General features: G+C 47.3%; 1 protein-coding gene across 2 annotated transcripts in view; it reads left to right on the top strand.

Annotated features, from left to right (window-relative positions):
- SMAD2 (SMAD family member 2) overlaps positions 1-17,262 on the top strand; it is a 98,859-nt gene that overhangs the window by 35,346 nt on the left and 46,251 nt on the right. For both annotated transcript variants that reach the window (XM_068251392.1, XM_068251400.1), the window contains exon 2: positions 1,253-1,527. In XM_068251392.1, the coding sequence (XP_068107493.1) occupies positions 1,292-1,527 (236 nt within the window). In that variant the 5' untranslated portion in view covers positions 1,253-1,291. The remainder of the gene's footprint in view (positions 1-1,252; positions 1,528-17,262) is intronic.

Raw genomic sequence — 17,262 nt, forward strand, 5'->3', positions numbered from 1 at the left:
GCTGTAAAGCGCACAATGCAAGTGAATGTTTGTGTTTTTTAGCTCATACAAGCCCATGCACACATTTTCAAATGAAAACAAATCTTTACTGACAACTGCTACAATACGCAAAACATGCTTAAAGGAGTCATCATGGGGTTTTAAGAACAATAAGTGGTACTTACCCGGGGCTTCGTCCTGCCCCAAGTTCCCAGCAAGTCCCTCGCTGCAGATCCTCGGTGAGCCGTTCGCCTGTGAGGTTTCCGGTCCACGGCGATGGCATCAGGCCGACCTGGAGTCCGCCTGTACTGCGCCTGTGCGAGCAGCGCTGTCAATCACTGCCACGTGGGCCAGAGTGTACTGCGCAGAACTATTGCGCCTCGCGCAGGCACAGTACAGGTCGGCCTGACGTCATCGCCGGGAAGCTTCACAGGCGAACGGCTCACAGAGGAGCTGCAGCGAGGGACAGGCTGGGAGCTTGGGGCAGGACAAAGCCCCGGGTAAGTAGCACTTACTATTATTATTATTATTAACCACTTCTCTACCACAGGGTTTTTCCCCTAAAAACCACAGCAATTTTAACATTTTATGGAGGCAAGGGTTAATGGGGGTAAAATTTATTAAAAAAAAACCTAACTGATGCTGATCAGTCACTAATGCTGTATTAGTTATCTGAGATCCTCTCACGAGTGATCTCAGTAACTGTAACAGCATAGTGACTGATTCAATGTTTACACACATTCTGAATGAATGAGCACTGCCATTGGCTTTGGCAGTGCTTATTCAAACTTGTAAGCACTTTGATTGGTTGACCAGCGGGTGCCGATCGCGACCGCACATCCGCATGCACGCGACCGCGCATCCATGTGCACGCGATCGCGCACACGAACGCTCACAGCGGGAAAACAAACAGGAGTTGCCTATCTACGCCCCTGTGCCCCAGGTGAATTTTAAAGGGGCGTAGATAAGCGTGGCAAGGGTTGCTAAGTGGTTAAAACCCCCTGATGACTCCTTTAAAAAAAACAAAAACAAAAAAAAACGCAATGCACTGAAACGTGCTCTAAAATGCGCACCAACGCATGCATTTTTTTTAATCGCGCTTTTGCTTGTTTCTGAACGCACCAGATGTAAACGAGGCCTTACACACTCCTAGGAGTTCTGGTTCACCATGAGCTTGCTGGGTAATCTGTAACTCTGGAATAACATTGTAAATGTATCCTTTATGGTTGCTTCCCCCTTGTGACTCTCTCATGTCTCTCACTGTCTCTTTCAGGACAGGCGTGAATATTCTCCTCCTTAAAATTGCAGCACTATGTCCTCCATCCTACCCTTCACCCCACCGGTCGTGAAGCGCCTCCTGGGCTGGAAGAAGTCAGCCAGCGGCACTACCGGAGCTGGAGGCGGGGAGCAGAACGGACAGGAAGAGAAGTGGTGCGAAAAGGCGGTGAAAAGCCTGGTAAAGAAGCTGAAGAAAACTGGACAGCTCGACGAGCTGGAGAAGGCCATCACAACACAGAACTGCAATACCAAATGCATTACAATCCCAAGGTATATGTCTCCCATCACCGTCCTGCCATTGGCCAGTCAGGACGGTATGCCAGTACGTCAGTCTAGTGGTGCAGCTGACTAACCCCCCCCTCTCCCTGGCAGTGTGTGGTACAGGCCAGACATCCTAACCTGAATTACATTACTAACATGCTGATGTGACCGGGTGTTGTGCTTACCTTACAGATGTATATGAGCTGTTGTGTTCTATACCAGTGTGGCCATGAAGGTAATAAAAGTGTTATCTGATGTTGGGCTTGACATGTTTTTAGCTGTCTTTAGGTGGCCTTGGCTGAAAGCGACTCTAACGTGTTATTTATAAGATATATATGCTATGTGTAAGGACTGTGTCCTCTGTCCTGTCCAGTGCTTAACTTTAGGCATAGAGATGCACAGGCTGCAGCCCTTCTCAGGGTTTAAAGTGAACCAGAGATGAAGCATCCTCATGTATTTTACCATATATATCAGTGGTAACATTAGAGAAAACACCTACTTTGCTCTCTGTTTCATCCTTCACTGCTCAGCCTGCTTATTATCAGCCCTGATAAAATCCCCAACTGAACATTCAGTCTGGCTTTGCTCAGAAATCATTATAGCGTAGTCTGTCTTCTCTGATGTATTTTCAAGCCCAATTCTGCCCCCTTTCTGGCTTTGCTTTCCTGTTCTGTATATTTGCAGCATGACAGAGAGCTGTGATGAGATGGGAGGAGCTGCTGGTGCAGAGGAAAGAGCCATTTTTTTTATCTATATTGGTCATAAGAGGTTTTTAGAAATGATGATTTCATTTTGCACACAGCCCACTAAATATGCTTTTCTGATGAACTGTGTTTTTCATGGAGTTTTAGTAAAAAACACAAAAAAAAACACAAAAAAACTGCACACCAGAGCGGTGAAAATACCAGGAATCGCATTTTTGTAAAATTTATTTTTTTAGATTATTTTGTGCCAAAGCATTCATCTCTGGTTTCCTTTAAAGGACACCCGAGGCGAAAACAAATGAAATAAACAATTGTATCTATCGTCCTTCTCCTAAAGATGACTTTTTAAGATATTCCACAGTTTTATTTTATTTAAGGCTAGTCACACACCAGGACGTTGCGTTTAGGGGACGTTATAGGGCACATAACGTGCCCCTAACGCAACGCCTGGTGCTCTCTGGTGTGGACGTCGGAGTGAGCCGCGTTGGGCAGCTCACTCTGGCGTCCGTGATGCGCACTCTTGGACGCATGCGGCATCACGTGGTCCCGCCGGCCAATCGCCGCACAGAGCGGCCGCTCCAGGAAGTAAACACTGCACGTCACAACGTGCAGTGAATATTAATTAGCCATGTGCCCGGCCGCTCTCCCCTCCCCAACATGACTGAGCATGTGCAAACAGTCTAACGCGGCTTAGCCGCGCATAACGCACAGCATCCAGCACTTTGCTGCGTTACAATGTAACGCATCGTGGGCAGTGTGAACAGCCCACTTGTGTTACATTGCTGTGCGTTGGGGGAGCGTTACAGGCTGCACTAACGTGCGCCTGTAACGTCCCTGTGTGCAAGAAGCCTAAATCTACTTTTTAAGTTCCAATGCTTTGTTTTTGCTCAATGACACATTCATTGATGTATGCCAGAGCTAAAATGTACGAATTATTGACACTTTTTATCTCTTTCCTGCTCTCGGAAGCCATTTTCTGCCAGCAAAGTGGTTTATAGTTGAAATTTCTTATCACTTCCTGTCTGAGTCGGGACTGAGTCAGCCACTTACATACCTGATATTTAACTCTTTAAGGCAGAGAAAGAAAAAAAAAAAGGAACACAGCATAGTTATTTGTGCGCCAGGCACTGTACACACCCATGTCTATCTCATCATATCACATGTCACCTCGGGTATCTTTTATATATGTTTTGTTTTCTCAGATAATATGGCTGACAGCTCCTTTTGAAAGAGAACCCAAGCCTAAGCTCAGAAAGACTTACTTGCCGAAGGACAGAGAAGCCTCTGGATCCTAATGAGGCTTCCCTTGGCCTCCTCTAGTTCCATGTTACCACTCACTGACCCTCCAGCTGATTGGGGACCTGCTGCTCTTCTAGCTCCCCTGCGCTGTAGCACAGATGTTTGTGCGCAAGTGGCTCTGGCTTTAGCACAACTGTGCTCCTGCTTGAAAAGGCGTGCGACCCAGATCATACTACTGACAAGCCCTTGTCGGTAATCTTTGGAGGGTCTACGCTCGGCAACGGGCCTGGAGAACGGTGTGGGAAGCCTCTATAGCAGGGGTCAGGAACCTTTTTGCCCGAGAGAGCCTTAAATGCCATATTTTAAAATGTAAATCTTTGAGAGCCAAACAATATGCTTCAAACTGGGACAGTGCACATGCACAGCAAAGGGCTCATGTCCCTGTTGCCATGGTATGTGTGTACAGTTGATCTGCCTGGCAGTGTAAGTGTCACACACGTCTTCAGCTTCTTTTGGGTTTCAGCAACATCAGCCATTTCCCAGACAGGAGAAATACCGACTAACAGCTTGTACAATTAGCTAGCTGACTTGTGGGGTTGATTCACTTTGTAGAATGTGATCCCCGCGCGTTGGCCCAATAGGCTGCCTGTCAAGTGACAGGCAGCCTATTGGGCCAATCAAAGTGCGCGGATGTCATCTTACAAAGTCACTGGACCTGACAGAGTGCAGAGTGGGATAAATTGAAACAGCCGTTAGTTTTGGAGGGAGTGCGAGTAAGTTAGTAGTGCATGCTACAGCAGTAGTTTTCCTACTTTAAGAATGTTACTTGCGCTGCCACACTAAGCTGCGCTGCTTGATCAGTGTAGCTTAGTGAATAAACCCCCTACTGATTTGTCTGTGAGCCAGATGCAGCCATCAGAAGAACAACCTCTGGCTCCAGAGCCATAGCTTCCCTACCCCTGATCTATAGGATCCAGAGGCTTCCCTCTTCTTAGGCAAGTAAGTGGCTTTGTACCCATGGTTTGCCTCGGATACACTTTAAAGTGTACCTGAGATGGCCAACAGGGGTGTATTCATACTTTACCTGGGGCTTCCTCCAGCCCCATGAGGTTTGTGGTTCCCCTCGCTGTCCCCTCTGTTCAGACTGTTATTTTCCAATCCTCTCTGGTAATCTGACCAATCACCAATCCCCCCTCCTGTGGCGTTCTGCGCTCTGTATGGTTACACCGTAGCGGTAACATGCGGTGAGAACTTTTGGGAACGTTGTGGTACGTACAATCCTATAACAATCAAGTGTGACGGGGCCTTAAGGCTCGTACACACATCAGACTATAGTCTTTGGAAAATGAAAGATCACAGACCAATCTTACCCCCTTCCATGTAGTATGAGAGCCATATCTACACAGTCTATTCTATGGAGCTGAACTCCCCATAAGATAAAAATCTTTGCAAGATGCTGCACACACAGATGCTGTACAGACACAAAAGATCAGTTCCTGCCAAAAATCCATTCCTGCAAATTGCAACGATAGTCTAAGAGATCTGCAGATCAGCATACACACATGATTTAACTGACATTCATCTGCAGATCAAGCAATCATCCGCAGATCTGAAAATCCATCCTTGTGGATCTGATCTGCAGATGAATGTCAGTTAAACAAGGTGTGTATGATGATCTGCAGATCTCATAGACTATAATTGCAATTTGCAGGAAAGGATTTTTGGCAGTAACAGATCTTTTGCAGATACTGATCTTTTGTGACTGTACAGCATCTGTGTGTGCAGCATCTTGCAAAGATTTTTTTCTGATGGGGAGTTCAGCTCCATAGAATAGACTGTGTAGGTATGGCTCTCATACTACATGAAGGGTGGTAAGATTGGTCTGTGATCTTTCATTTTCAAAAGACTATGGTCTGATGTGTGTATGTGGCCTTAGAGGCAGAGGATCTGCCCCATAACCATCCAAGCAGCCTTATTTCATATATAGAGAATTAGAATTAAAACTTTGGCCAAAATATTTTTGCATAATATATACTTTTGTATAGTGGAAATTCATTATATCCTCCTTTAGGGCTCATTCACACTAAGGGCGTTTTTTGGCCTTTTTTCAAGCGCAGGCGATTTTTCAAAATCCCCCTGAGGGCCTTTTTCCACTACCCTGCGATTTGAGATTTTATTCTGATCGCAAATCGCAAGGTACTTTAAACTAATGGAAACTGCAGCAGCAATTTCCGTTAGTGCGATCCGATTGCGATGCGATTTTAGTCAAAGCGCAATCGTCGTCCTGCCGCGTTTTGTATGCGATTGAGCTGTACTATGAGTATGGTGGAAATTGAACGCATTTCATAGTGGAAAAGAGCCCTTAAAAGCGCTAGTGCAATGATTCCCTATGAGAGAGTTCACATCTGAGTGGTTTGTTTCCGATCCGCTCAGCAAAGCGTTGCCTGGACCATTTTTGAGGCATTTTGCAACAATGTAAGGTATAGGGGAATCGCAAAACGCTTGAAAAAGCGCTTTGCATAGCGATTTCCTAGGCGATTTCAAGAATAGATGTATTTATTCATTTCCGGTTCAAAGAGTTCACTTCCTGACTGACATCAGGAAGTGAGAAAATGCAATCGCTCTGCAAAAGCGCCTATAAAAGGGATTTACAAAAACCGCATCGCCCACCTGAGCGCCGGGAGGAGAAAAAGAAATCGCCCACAAAATAGTAAATCGCTGGCATCGATTTCCTGATTTTAGTTGTGAACAAAGCCTTACTCTTGTTGTACTCACCATTCCAGATGATCGAATATGATGACAGTAATTGCAGCAAATTTAGATTTTAATTAGGCCAGTTTTTTTTTTTTTTATTTTTTTTTTTACTTTTTTTGGCCGGGTTGCAAGCTGCATGCAGTCTATATGAAATTCTCCTTGACCGTCTCTGCTGGCTATGCACTGATCAGCGGTAGTTCTGGTAAGATGGCCATACACTGGTCGATTTGCCAACAGATAAACCCCTCTCTGATCGAATCTGATCAGAGAGGGATCGTATGGCTGCCTTTACTGCAAACAGATTGTCAATCGATTTCAGCATTTTTTTTTTTTTTTAACTGCAACAAATTGAGTTATGCTTCTAGCTTTTCCACTAATACTCTAAGTTGCTTTCCTACACATACTAATGCATGGATTTCTGGCCATAGGCCAATACTGTCAATTTCCTTTTAACCACTTGATGACCCACCCTTTACCCCCCCTTAAGGACCAGCGTGGTTTTTAGTGATCTGTGCTGGGTGGGCTCTGCAGCCCCCAGCACAGATCAGGGTGCAGGCAGAGAGATCAGATTGCCCCCCTTTTTTCCCCCCTATGGGGATGATGTGCAGGGGGGGTCTGATCTCTTCTGCCTGCGTGTGGCTGGCGGGGGGGGGGCACCTCAAAGCCCTCCTCCGCGGCGAAATTCCCCCCTCCCTCTCCTACCTTCCCCCCCCCCCCCCCCCCGGTGATCGAGGCTGCAGGACGTCCCCTGTCACATGGCGGCGATCCCCGGCCGCTGATTGGCCGGGGATCGCCGATCTGCCTTACGGCGCTGCTGCGCAGCAGCGCCGTACAAATGTAAACAAAGCGGATTATTTCCGCTTGTGTTTACATTTAGCCTGCGAGCCGCCATCGGCGGCCCGCAGGCTATTCACGGAGCCCCCCGCCGTGATTTGACAGGAAGCAGCCGCTTCCTGATTAATCAGCCTGCAGCTGGCGACGCAGTACTGCGTCGCTGGTCCTGCAGCTGCCACTTTGCCGACGCACGGTATAAGCGTGCGGTCGGCAAGTGGTTAAACAATACCAGTTGCTTGTCGATCTGATGAGAAAATTGCATGGCGTGTACCCAAGCCCATGAACAGACCTATTTGGTCAGTCTGACATGACTGATTCATATTAACCGCTTCCATACTGCGTTAGTGGAAATCTACATCCTGCAGGTAGTTGCGCTGCTCTGACAGGATGTAGATTTCAACTAGCCTGCCGCGCGCTCCCACAGATCTCGTCACTGTCTTTCTGCTGCCGTTCACTGGCTATATGACGGCAGAGCTCTGTGAGCCGGTCAGGAGCCGCTTTCATCAGCTTCTGACCGCGCGATCCCATTGGCTCACATTGATGGATACGGTCAAGAGCCAATGAAAGAGTCTCCTGGCCGGCTTACAGAGCTCTGCCTTTTATAGCGACGGCAGAGAGGGGGCCTGCGGGGATGGAGGAGTGGCGTGATCGGTGGGTATGTGCGGCGATTGGTCGGTAAGCGCTGTTTTGCGGTACCAATGCTTTCTAGTTTTTAATGGGCCAGACGCTGCTGGTGTGCAAGGGGTTAAAGATGATGACGACGACTACTCTAAATACACCATCCTCTACATTTGCCCGTCTGCTGTATTTGAGCTGCGTTGTTCATACCACAAGCCGATCACATGGAATGTCTTTTGATTGCAGTGCCCAGTTATGCATTAATTTGGTTTAGGCAGGTTTGCTTAAAGGACAACTGTAGCAAGCGGTCTATGGAGACTGCCTGTTAAACAGTACCAGTTGCCTGGCAGCCCTGCTGGTCTATTTGACTGCAGTAGTGTCTGGATTACACAAGAAACACATGATCTGCTGCATGCTTGTTCAGGGTCTATGGCTTAAAGCAGTGTTCCCCAAGCCTGTCCTCAAGGCCCACCAACAATGCCTCAATGAGGCGCCAGGTTTTACCCGGACATACTGTTCGTGTGCTCCAACTTACTATTGCCTGATGAAGTGGGTTTAGGCCTGCGAAACGCGTTGTGATTACCCCCTGGAGTGTACCAATAAATATACTTTATTTTGAATACACAGCTTGCTGTGTCTGCTTGCAGGAGGTAAGTCCACCACTGCCTCCTAAGCACTTTTAAACCTTTTAATAATTTTTTACTCTTTTGGAGCCTCTGTCCTCGTTTACGTTATACCTAATATCCACCCCTGGTGGAGGGGGATACCCCTTGTTCTTCCTAACTACAGAGAGCAACTTCTTAACCCTGAGTGAGGACAGGATAATCTCCTCACCTGCCTATACAGTGGTTGCCTGGATGTAACCCTGATTTGTGAGTATATCGTTGTACTCTATGTAATAAAAATCCATTACCGGTACTTAATACACTATATTGGGCTCTCGGTTCTCTTTTCTTTACATATTCCTGTAACTACTTCGTTACTTAAAAGAACATTACCAAGCATTCCCTGTGTGTAAACAAAAAAACAAAACCTTTTCACTGCAGAGAGTAGGAGAAGCTTTGCTCATCTCTGGTCACTAGCAAATGTAATCATTACAGGCCGAAGCTCTCTGAGGCATGTGCATTTCACTCCTCCCCCCCCCCCTTATTTTTTCTGCTGAAGTGACTCATCTGTTGCCAAGGCAATGTACCTGTGCAGCAGAGGGAGTGGTCGGAGTGAAGACACATGCCTCAGAGAGCTTTAGTCAGCAACGATTACATTTGCTTTTGCCGAAGCTTGAACATTTATTTCAACTTTTGTATAACAGAGAGACAGACTTAGCAGTCACCCACAGGCCTGGCTGGTTGGACTTTTAAAGGTTATACTTCTAACATGAGGAGAGTGAATGGCTAGCTTTGCACTGGCAGTTGGTGTAGATTTTAGCTCAAGCATACTTCAATGAATGGGTCATTGAGCAAAAAACAATAAAACAGTAAAAGCTTAAAAAAAAAATATTTAAATGTAAAGTAAAACTGTGGAATATCTTAAAAGGTCATTTTTAGGAGGGGGGGGGGGGGGGGGATAGATACAATTGTTTGTTTCATTAGTTTTTCACCTCAAGTGTCCTTTAACCTCCTTGCCGGTCTAAAAAATCCGGCAAGGAGGCAGCGCCGCACATTTTTTTAATTTTTTTTTTTTTTTAAATCATGTAGCGAGCCAAGGGCTCGCTACATGATAGCCGCTAAGCGGCGGCATCCCCCCACCCACTCCGATCGCCTTCGGCGATCAGAGTATGCAGGGAATCCCGTTGAGAACGGGATTTCCTGCAGGGCTTCCCCGGTCGCCATGGCGACGGGGCGGGATGACGTCACCGACGTCATGGACGTCGGGACGTCATAGGGAATCCCGATCCGCCCCTCAACGCTGCCTGGCACTGATTGGCCAGGCAGCGCAGGGCTCTGGGGCGGGGGGGAGCGACTCGGCGCGGCGGATTGCGGCGGATCGGCGGCGAGCAACGGCGATCGGAAGTTACAAGCAGCTAGCAAAGTGCTAGCTGCTTGTAACAAAAAAAAAAATTATGCAAATCGGCCCAGCGGGGCCTGAGATATCCTCCTGCGCAGGTTACCCCGAGCTGAGCTCGGGATAACCGGCAAGGAGGTTAATTACTGATTAGGGTCTGAGCAGGCGCTTGGTAATCTGCATTTTTCTCTAATTGGTCCTGCAGTTCTCTACCGGTAACCGAGAAAGCAGTACTTAGGACTGACATGACCCCGCGTAGCACCTGGCGTTTCCAGTCCCGGGCTGCGAGCGACGAGAGCAGTCTCTGCTTCATACGCATTGATTAGCCGTCTTTTCCTTCATTCTCCTCTTTCACGGGGGTTGCTAGAATCCTTGCATCAGCAGAAAGCCTGCTCAGATTGTGGCTGCAGCTGATGTCACAAGGAAAGGGGATCTGAAAGATGCGGAGTGTTGGTTGTATCACTTGATATCTCGTCTGGAGATCGCAGACATGCTCATTGCTGGATAATTGCATCCGATAGAGAACGAATTAAAGCTATTCCAGTCTGTCGGTTAATGACGCTTGGCCCGTTGCCCGAAAATGTCATCCGTGCCTTGTTGACTGTCTCCTTGTGTGTCCCTGGTTGTGTAATCGCGTCTATTAAACCTGCTTTGTTTGCTTTGAGGCTGCACAAATATTTGAAAAATAGCAGAGGTCACTCAGACCTCGTGAAATAACGAGGAGAGGCAGATCGGATTGGAAAATGCGTTATGAGGTTGACGTAAGAGTGGGGCGTGTAAGCTTTCCCTAACCCTTAGTCCGCTGCCCATCCTATATTTACATCCCAAAACATACGTTTCATCGATAACAAAAGTCACTTTAGGTGATGCAGTTAATGACTAACTGTAGATGGTTTCCTTGCAAACCTTCAATACCGAAGTTTATCCTTTATCCTTTAGGTATGATGGGCGCTGGTAATGAAACGTACAAAAACAGACTATTGTGTGTACAAGCTGATCTTTGAAACCTCAGAAAGGTAGCAGGACTTATCTGGTACCTGTATACAGCAATCTGATAAAGCTTTCATTCAGTCCCTTAAAGAGAACCTGAACTGAAAATGAAAAGTCAAAATAAACATTAACACGTCATACTTAACTCCTGTGTAGTCTACTCCTTAATCTTTCTCCTCTCCTGCATCCTGTTTGTCCTCTGTGATCAATGGAATTCTCTGTCCTCCATTTTGAAAATGGCCATTACCCCATAACAGCTTCCTGGTCAGCACACTGTTAAACTGTAATATCACCCCACTTGAGCCATAGGAAAACATGGACATTACCTTGCACATTCAGTTGTAACTGACAGCAACTGGTATATTTCAGTTCTGACAAAATATTGTCAGAACTGGAAGGGATCACTGTAAGGCCTCGTTCACATCTGCTGCGCTGAAAAACGTGTGAAAGCGCGTGGTAAAAACCGCATGCGCTTCTGCGCGCTTTAGTGCGCGTTTCTGTGCGTTGCGCTGCGCTTCTTTAAAGCACGTTTTGCTTGTTGTACCAGCAGCAGTTGTCAATAAAACTTTGTTTTTGTATGTAAATGTATTTTTTTCTCCAATTAGGGGTAAAAAACGCATGCGCTTCTATGCGCTTGTACGCGCTTCTATGCGCTAAAAAAGCGCACCCATTCACTTGCATTGATGTGCGCTTTCCAGCTCAACGCACAGAAATGCATGCAACCCTACGTTTCTGTAACGCTGCTCAGCGCAGCGGATAGATGTGAACCAGCTACATTTAGTTACATAGGAAAGTAAATACCTTGCTGATCGCACAGGGCAGTGCGCTGTAAAAAGCGCACAGAAACGGCCCTGATGTGAACGAGGCCTAAGAAGAAAACGGTGAGCTTCTGAGCGGAACTGACGATGAGGTTAATATGTAACATTCATTTCCAGCTACGTCATGTGTTTATTTTAAATCATTTTACTCAGTTTAGGTTCCCTTTAAAGGAGACCCAAGGTTAGAGGGATATGGAGGCTGATCTATTTATTTCCTTTTTTCAGCTCATTACCCGGCTGTCCTACTCCTCTTCTGCTTCTAATACCATAGAAGTCATAGCCCCTGAACTAGCATTCAGAGCAAATGTCTCTGACAAAAACCTGAAAAGATTATCTCCATCCTTATTTCAGGTGTGCGATTCAGAAACTACTGCAGTCAAAAAGATCAGCAGGGAACTGGTTTTGTTTAAAGGATACGTCCCAAGCAGATTAAAAAACAAAAATCTACAATTACCAGGGGCATCCTCCAGCCCCTGGCAGCTTTCCTGTGCCCTCGCTGCAGCTCCGGTGGCTTTTTTTGAGGGGGGGTTGCAGCAAGTAGTATTTGGCCAGGTGGGGCACGCCGTGTTTACCTGCCACTTAATTGCCCGCCTGCCGCTTGTCCTGGTCCCATCCTGCCTCCACGAAGTTTGTCTTCCCCTCCCTCACTCCTCACTGTGCTGCCTTGTGGCATACTTTAGGCCAGTGGTGTTAGAGACAGTCCGGCAAATGGTGCACAGTGACTGTATGTATACTTCAATTACCACTGATTTGACGATTGCACTATTCTGCAGGTCAGCGCAGCGAGTGAGAGGGGCCATACTTTGTTGTGAGTCAATGCGCAGCTCACTGGTGGTGGGGGGAGGCTACCTATATTGAAGGAGGGGAAGAGAGAGGAACTGGTATACTGTAGGCTAGCAATCTAATTTTGATCCTTTTCCCCACCAATGCCTCCTGCTTCTACCTTCCCATATGCCATCGCCTTTTCTAAAGTGTACCTGTAAGAAAAAAGTGACCCTGGGGGGCACTACCTCGGGAGGGGCAAGCCTCTGGATTCTAAAGGGCCTTCCTCCTCAGAGGGTATCCAGTGCTGTGAACCCCCGAAAATCTCCTTGGGGCTTGTTGGTCTGCGCGCATGTGCAGTAGAAGCTCTCTGCTCATGCTCCGGCAGAAACAACCGAGCCTGACCGGGGCGCTCTTCTGCCCAGAAACACTGGTGGTACTTGAAAATTTTCGGCCAATAAAAGTGGTACTGTTAGTGAAAAGGTTGAAAAGCCCTGCTCTAACAGAACGTTTGACAATGTTAAGAATTAGATTGTGAGCTCCTCTGGAAAATTAGTGACATGACTATGGACTCTGCAGAAGTGGCCAGTGCTTTATAGGTTCACAATACGTTTATTTTCGAGTAATGGGAAAGTAGTCAGTGGTGTTTATGTCCCAGGATTCCCTCCTCTGCACTGCCATTTTAACATATTCTCTGAGTATCTCCAGCCTAATGCTGGACCTTCTCTGGAAATCACATGGCTGTGCTGGATTGACAAACAAAAGGTATCTGAGCTTTGTGCTGAAAAAGGCTGGCATGTGTTTTTCAGTTGTTTGCTTTGATTTGAGACAAACAATAGGTTTGCACCCTGTAGAGAGGTTACCAGTTTTCAAGTTAAGGTAGCCATACACTGGTCGATTTGCCATCAGATTCAACCAACAGATAGATCCCTCTCTGATCAAATCTGATCAGAGCGGGATCGTATGGCTGCCTTTACTGCAAACAGATTGTGAATTGATTTCAGCCTGAAACCGATCGCAATCTGCTGAGCTGCCGCTGTCGCCCCCGGGCCCCCGCATACATTACCTGAAGCCTGGTCCCGGGCATCTTCTCCGCATCGGCTCCCGGCGGGCATCTTCTCCGCATCAGCTTCCGCATCCGGCATAACTTTCTGTCACTCCAGTGACAGCGGAAGTTCAAATAGAGCGCCCTCTATTTGTACTTCCGCTGTCACTGCAGTGACACAGGAAGTTATGCTGGAAGCCGGGATGCGGAAGCTGATGCGGAGAAGATGCCAGCCGGGAGTCGGGAGGTGATGCGGAGAAGATGCCGGGAGCCAGCTTCAGGTAATGTATACCTGCGTCGGTCGTACGCCGCTAGCGATGCGCTCCTTACCCGCGGCAATCGACGGTAATTTTCCGCAAGGCGCGATCGACGGGACCGATCTATTTCGGTCCGAAATAGATCGAAAATTGATGTGTTGCGTGACCGATTTGACAGCAGTTTCAATCCCAGTGATCGAATCTGCTGTCGATTGGCGGGAAATCGGGCCAGTGTATGGCCAGCTTAACGGTTAGTAGCTCAATTAGTGGCAAGGTTTTTGTGTAGATTTTGTTAACTTTTGTTCTGTAAATGGTTTGCGTATATAATCTGTGCAGCACAATTAAATGCTGATGTTGGTGAATCGCAGAGACTGTCCCTTAAGGCAATACAGTACCCGCTACCCATCTCACTGGTAAAGCCCTATACACAAGTACAAGGACTGTCGCCTGCCAGGGATCCAGACCCACTCAGACAACAGTACAGGGCAGAGGCTGTACAGCCTAGTGATCAGTGATGGTCATGTTTGGAGAACTTGGGGAGAAGCATGTGATCAGCTTGGTCAGGTGATAGATATGTTAGTCTCTGATTTGCTAGTCATGATCATGTGCTAAAGCAGGATGTGATCAGAGCTTTGCAAATCTATCAGCTGATGAAACCAATCACATGCTTTTCCATGAGTTTTCCTAGACATGACTGTCACTACTATGCATGGTGGAGGGGGCACATGGAGCAGCAAAGTTAACTCTTTTCCTCCTGACTGAAAAAAAAAAAATCAATTTTTAATATGAAGCAAGTGCATTGATGAAAACTTCCTCTAACCTGTTCTGAGTTTCCCGATTTGGCTGCTTGTTCCACATCACTAACTCGGGGCTTAAAGGAACATCTTTGGAATCGCGGACCTAACATTTGCATAAGGCAGTCATTGTGGTATCTTCCCTGTGCCTCTTATGAAAGTATGTGCTGCAAAGCTGAGCTCCAGGCAGATAGAAAGTCCTTTCAGTAGAACTCTGCTGTCCTTAAAAACAGGGCTGTGGAGTCGGTTCAAAAATCATCCGACGACTCAGTTTATGAAACCTCCAACTACCCAACCCCAGCTACACCGATCCCGTTGTTACCCCGCCTGCTGCATGATGTCACGCAGGCGCTCTTTATTGAGCCCTCATTGAAAGAACTTTTCCTTACTTCCTGTCCCCCGAACCTCCATAAATCTTTGGCGTTATTGGTACAAGATGGGAGGAGCGTACACGCACGTACTTTTGTCCGACACAGGTCATTTCCGTGCTCGCCCTTCCTTGTGATGCGCTCTGACCTGGGCACCGCCATAGATGTAATGCTATGTTTATGGCAGCGCAGCAGTGTAATTCAGGTGCTGGTGATTGCCGGACCTTATATTACTTCCTCCTCCGTGTTGCTATAACTTAGATGGGGAATAGTCGTTTTCGCCTCCCAGAATTATAGCGACAGCAGTGTGAGCCGTCATTTGGCTTACCCTGCGCCAAAGTTTCCCGGCGGCTATAATCCATGTATCCATTTTTGATTAGGACTCGAACCCTGGGCGACAGTTTGAGGCCCGGTGCAGTACTTCGCGTGATAAGCGAAGGTTTGTGCGTGATCACAGGAGCTTTTTACGTGAAAAGTGCCCATGGTCGCATGCAGGCCTTCGCTTATCACGCGTAGTAACGCCGTTCGCGCGCAAACCTCTGCGCACGGCAGATTGCGTGATAACTGCTGGATAGCAGTGAATAACTGCAATTATCACGCTTCAGTGAATCAAGCCCTATGCACGCTTTCGTTTTGTTTTAAGTGCTGGCGATTTGTAAAAGCGCTTGTGTAATGTTGCTCTAGGGGAGTGTTCTCACATAAGCGATGAGCTTTCTTTCTCAGCACAAACGTGGCTCCTGCACCATTTCCTGAGTGCTTGTGTAATGTTGCTCTATGTGAGTGTTCTCGCATAAGCGATGAGCTTTCTTTCTCAGCGCAAACGTGGCTCCTGCACCATTTCCTGAGCGCTTGTGTAATGTTGCTCTAGGGGAGTGTTCTCACATAAGCCATGAGCTTTCTTTCTCAGCACAAACGTGGCTCCTGCACCATTTCCTGAGCGCTTGTGTAATGTTGCTCTAGGTGAGTGTTCTCACATAAGCCATGAGCTTTCTTTCTCAGCGCAAACGTGGCTCCTGCACCATTTCCTGAGCGCTTGTGTAATGTTGCTCTAGGGGAGTGTTCTCACATAAGTGATGAGCTTTCTTTCTCAGCACAAACGTGGCTCCTGCACCATTTCCTGAGCGCTTGTGTAATGTTGCTCTAGGGGAGTGTTCTCACATAAGCGATGAGCTTTCTTTCTCAGCACAAACGTGGCTCCTGCACCATTTCCTGAGCGCTTGTGTAATGTTGCTCTAGGGGAGTGTTCTCACATAAGCGATGAGCTTTCTTTCTCAGCACAAACGTGGCTCCTGCACCATTTCCTGAGCGCTTGTGTAATGTTGCTCTATGGAAGTGTTCTCACATAAGCGATGAGCTTTCTTTCTCAGCGCAAACGTGGCTCCTGCACCATTTCCTGAGCGCTTGTGTAATGTTGCTCTATGGGAGTGTTCTCACATAAGCCATGAGCTTTCTTTCTCAGCGCAAACGTGGCTCCTGCACCATTTCCTGAGCGCTTGTGTAATGTTGCTCTAGGTGGTGAGTGTTCTCACATAAGCGATGAGCTTTCTTTCTCAGCGCAAACGTGGCTCCTGCACCATTTCCTGAGCGCTTGTGTAATGTTGCTCTAGGGGAGGGTTCTCACATAAGCGATGAGCTTTCTTTCTCAGCGCAAACGTGGCTCCTGCACCATTTCCTGAGTGCTTGTGTAATGTTGCTCTAGGGGAGTGTTCTCACATAAGCGATGAGCTTTCTTTCTCAGCGCAAACGTGGCTCCTGCACCATTTCCTGAGCGCTTGTGTAATGTTGCTCTATGGAAGTGTTCTCACATAAGCGATGAGCTTTCTTTCTCAGCACAAACGTGGCTCCTGCACCATTTCCTGAGCGCTTGTGTAATGTTGCTCTAGGGGAGTGTTCTCACATAAGCGATGAGCTTTCTTTCTCAGCACAAACGTGGCTCCTGCACCATTTCCTGAGCGCTTGTGTAATGTTGCTCTATGTGAGTGTTCTCACATAAGCGATGAGCTTTCTTTCTCAGCACAAACGTGGCTCCTGCACCATTTCCTGAGCGCTTGTGTAATGTTGCTCTAGGGGAGTGTTCTCACATAAGCGATGAGCTTTCTTTCTCAGCACAAACGTGGCTCCTGCACCATTTCCTGAGCGCTTGTGTAATGTTGCTCTAGGGGAGTGTTCTCACATAAGTGATGAGCTTTCTTTCTCAGCACAAACGTGGCTCCTGCACCATTTCCTGAGCGCTTGTGTAATGTTGCTCTATGGAAGTGTTCTCACATAAGCGATGAGCTTTCTTTCTCAGCACAAACGTGGCTCCTGCACCATTTCCTGAGCGCTTGTGTAATGTTGCTCTAGGGGAGTGTTCTCACATAAGCGATGAGCTTTCTTTCTCAGCGCAAACGTGGCTCCTGCACCATTTCCTGAGCTCTTGTGTAATGTTGCTCTAGGGGAGTGTTCTCACATAAGCGATGAGCTTTCTTTCTCAGCACAAACGTGGCTCCTGCACCATTTCCTGAGCGCTTGTGTAATGTTGCTCTAGGGGAGTGTTCTCACATAAGTGATGAGCTTTCTT

This window comes from Hyperolius riggenbachi, chromosome 1, assembly GCF_040937935.1.
Source record: "Hyperolius riggenbachi isolate aHypRig1 chromosome 1, aHypRig1.pri, whole genome shotgun sequence".
Taxonomy (NCBI): domain Eukaryota; kingdom Metazoa; phylum Chordata; class Amphibia; order Anura; family Hyperoliidae; genus Hyperolius; species Hyperolius riggenbachi.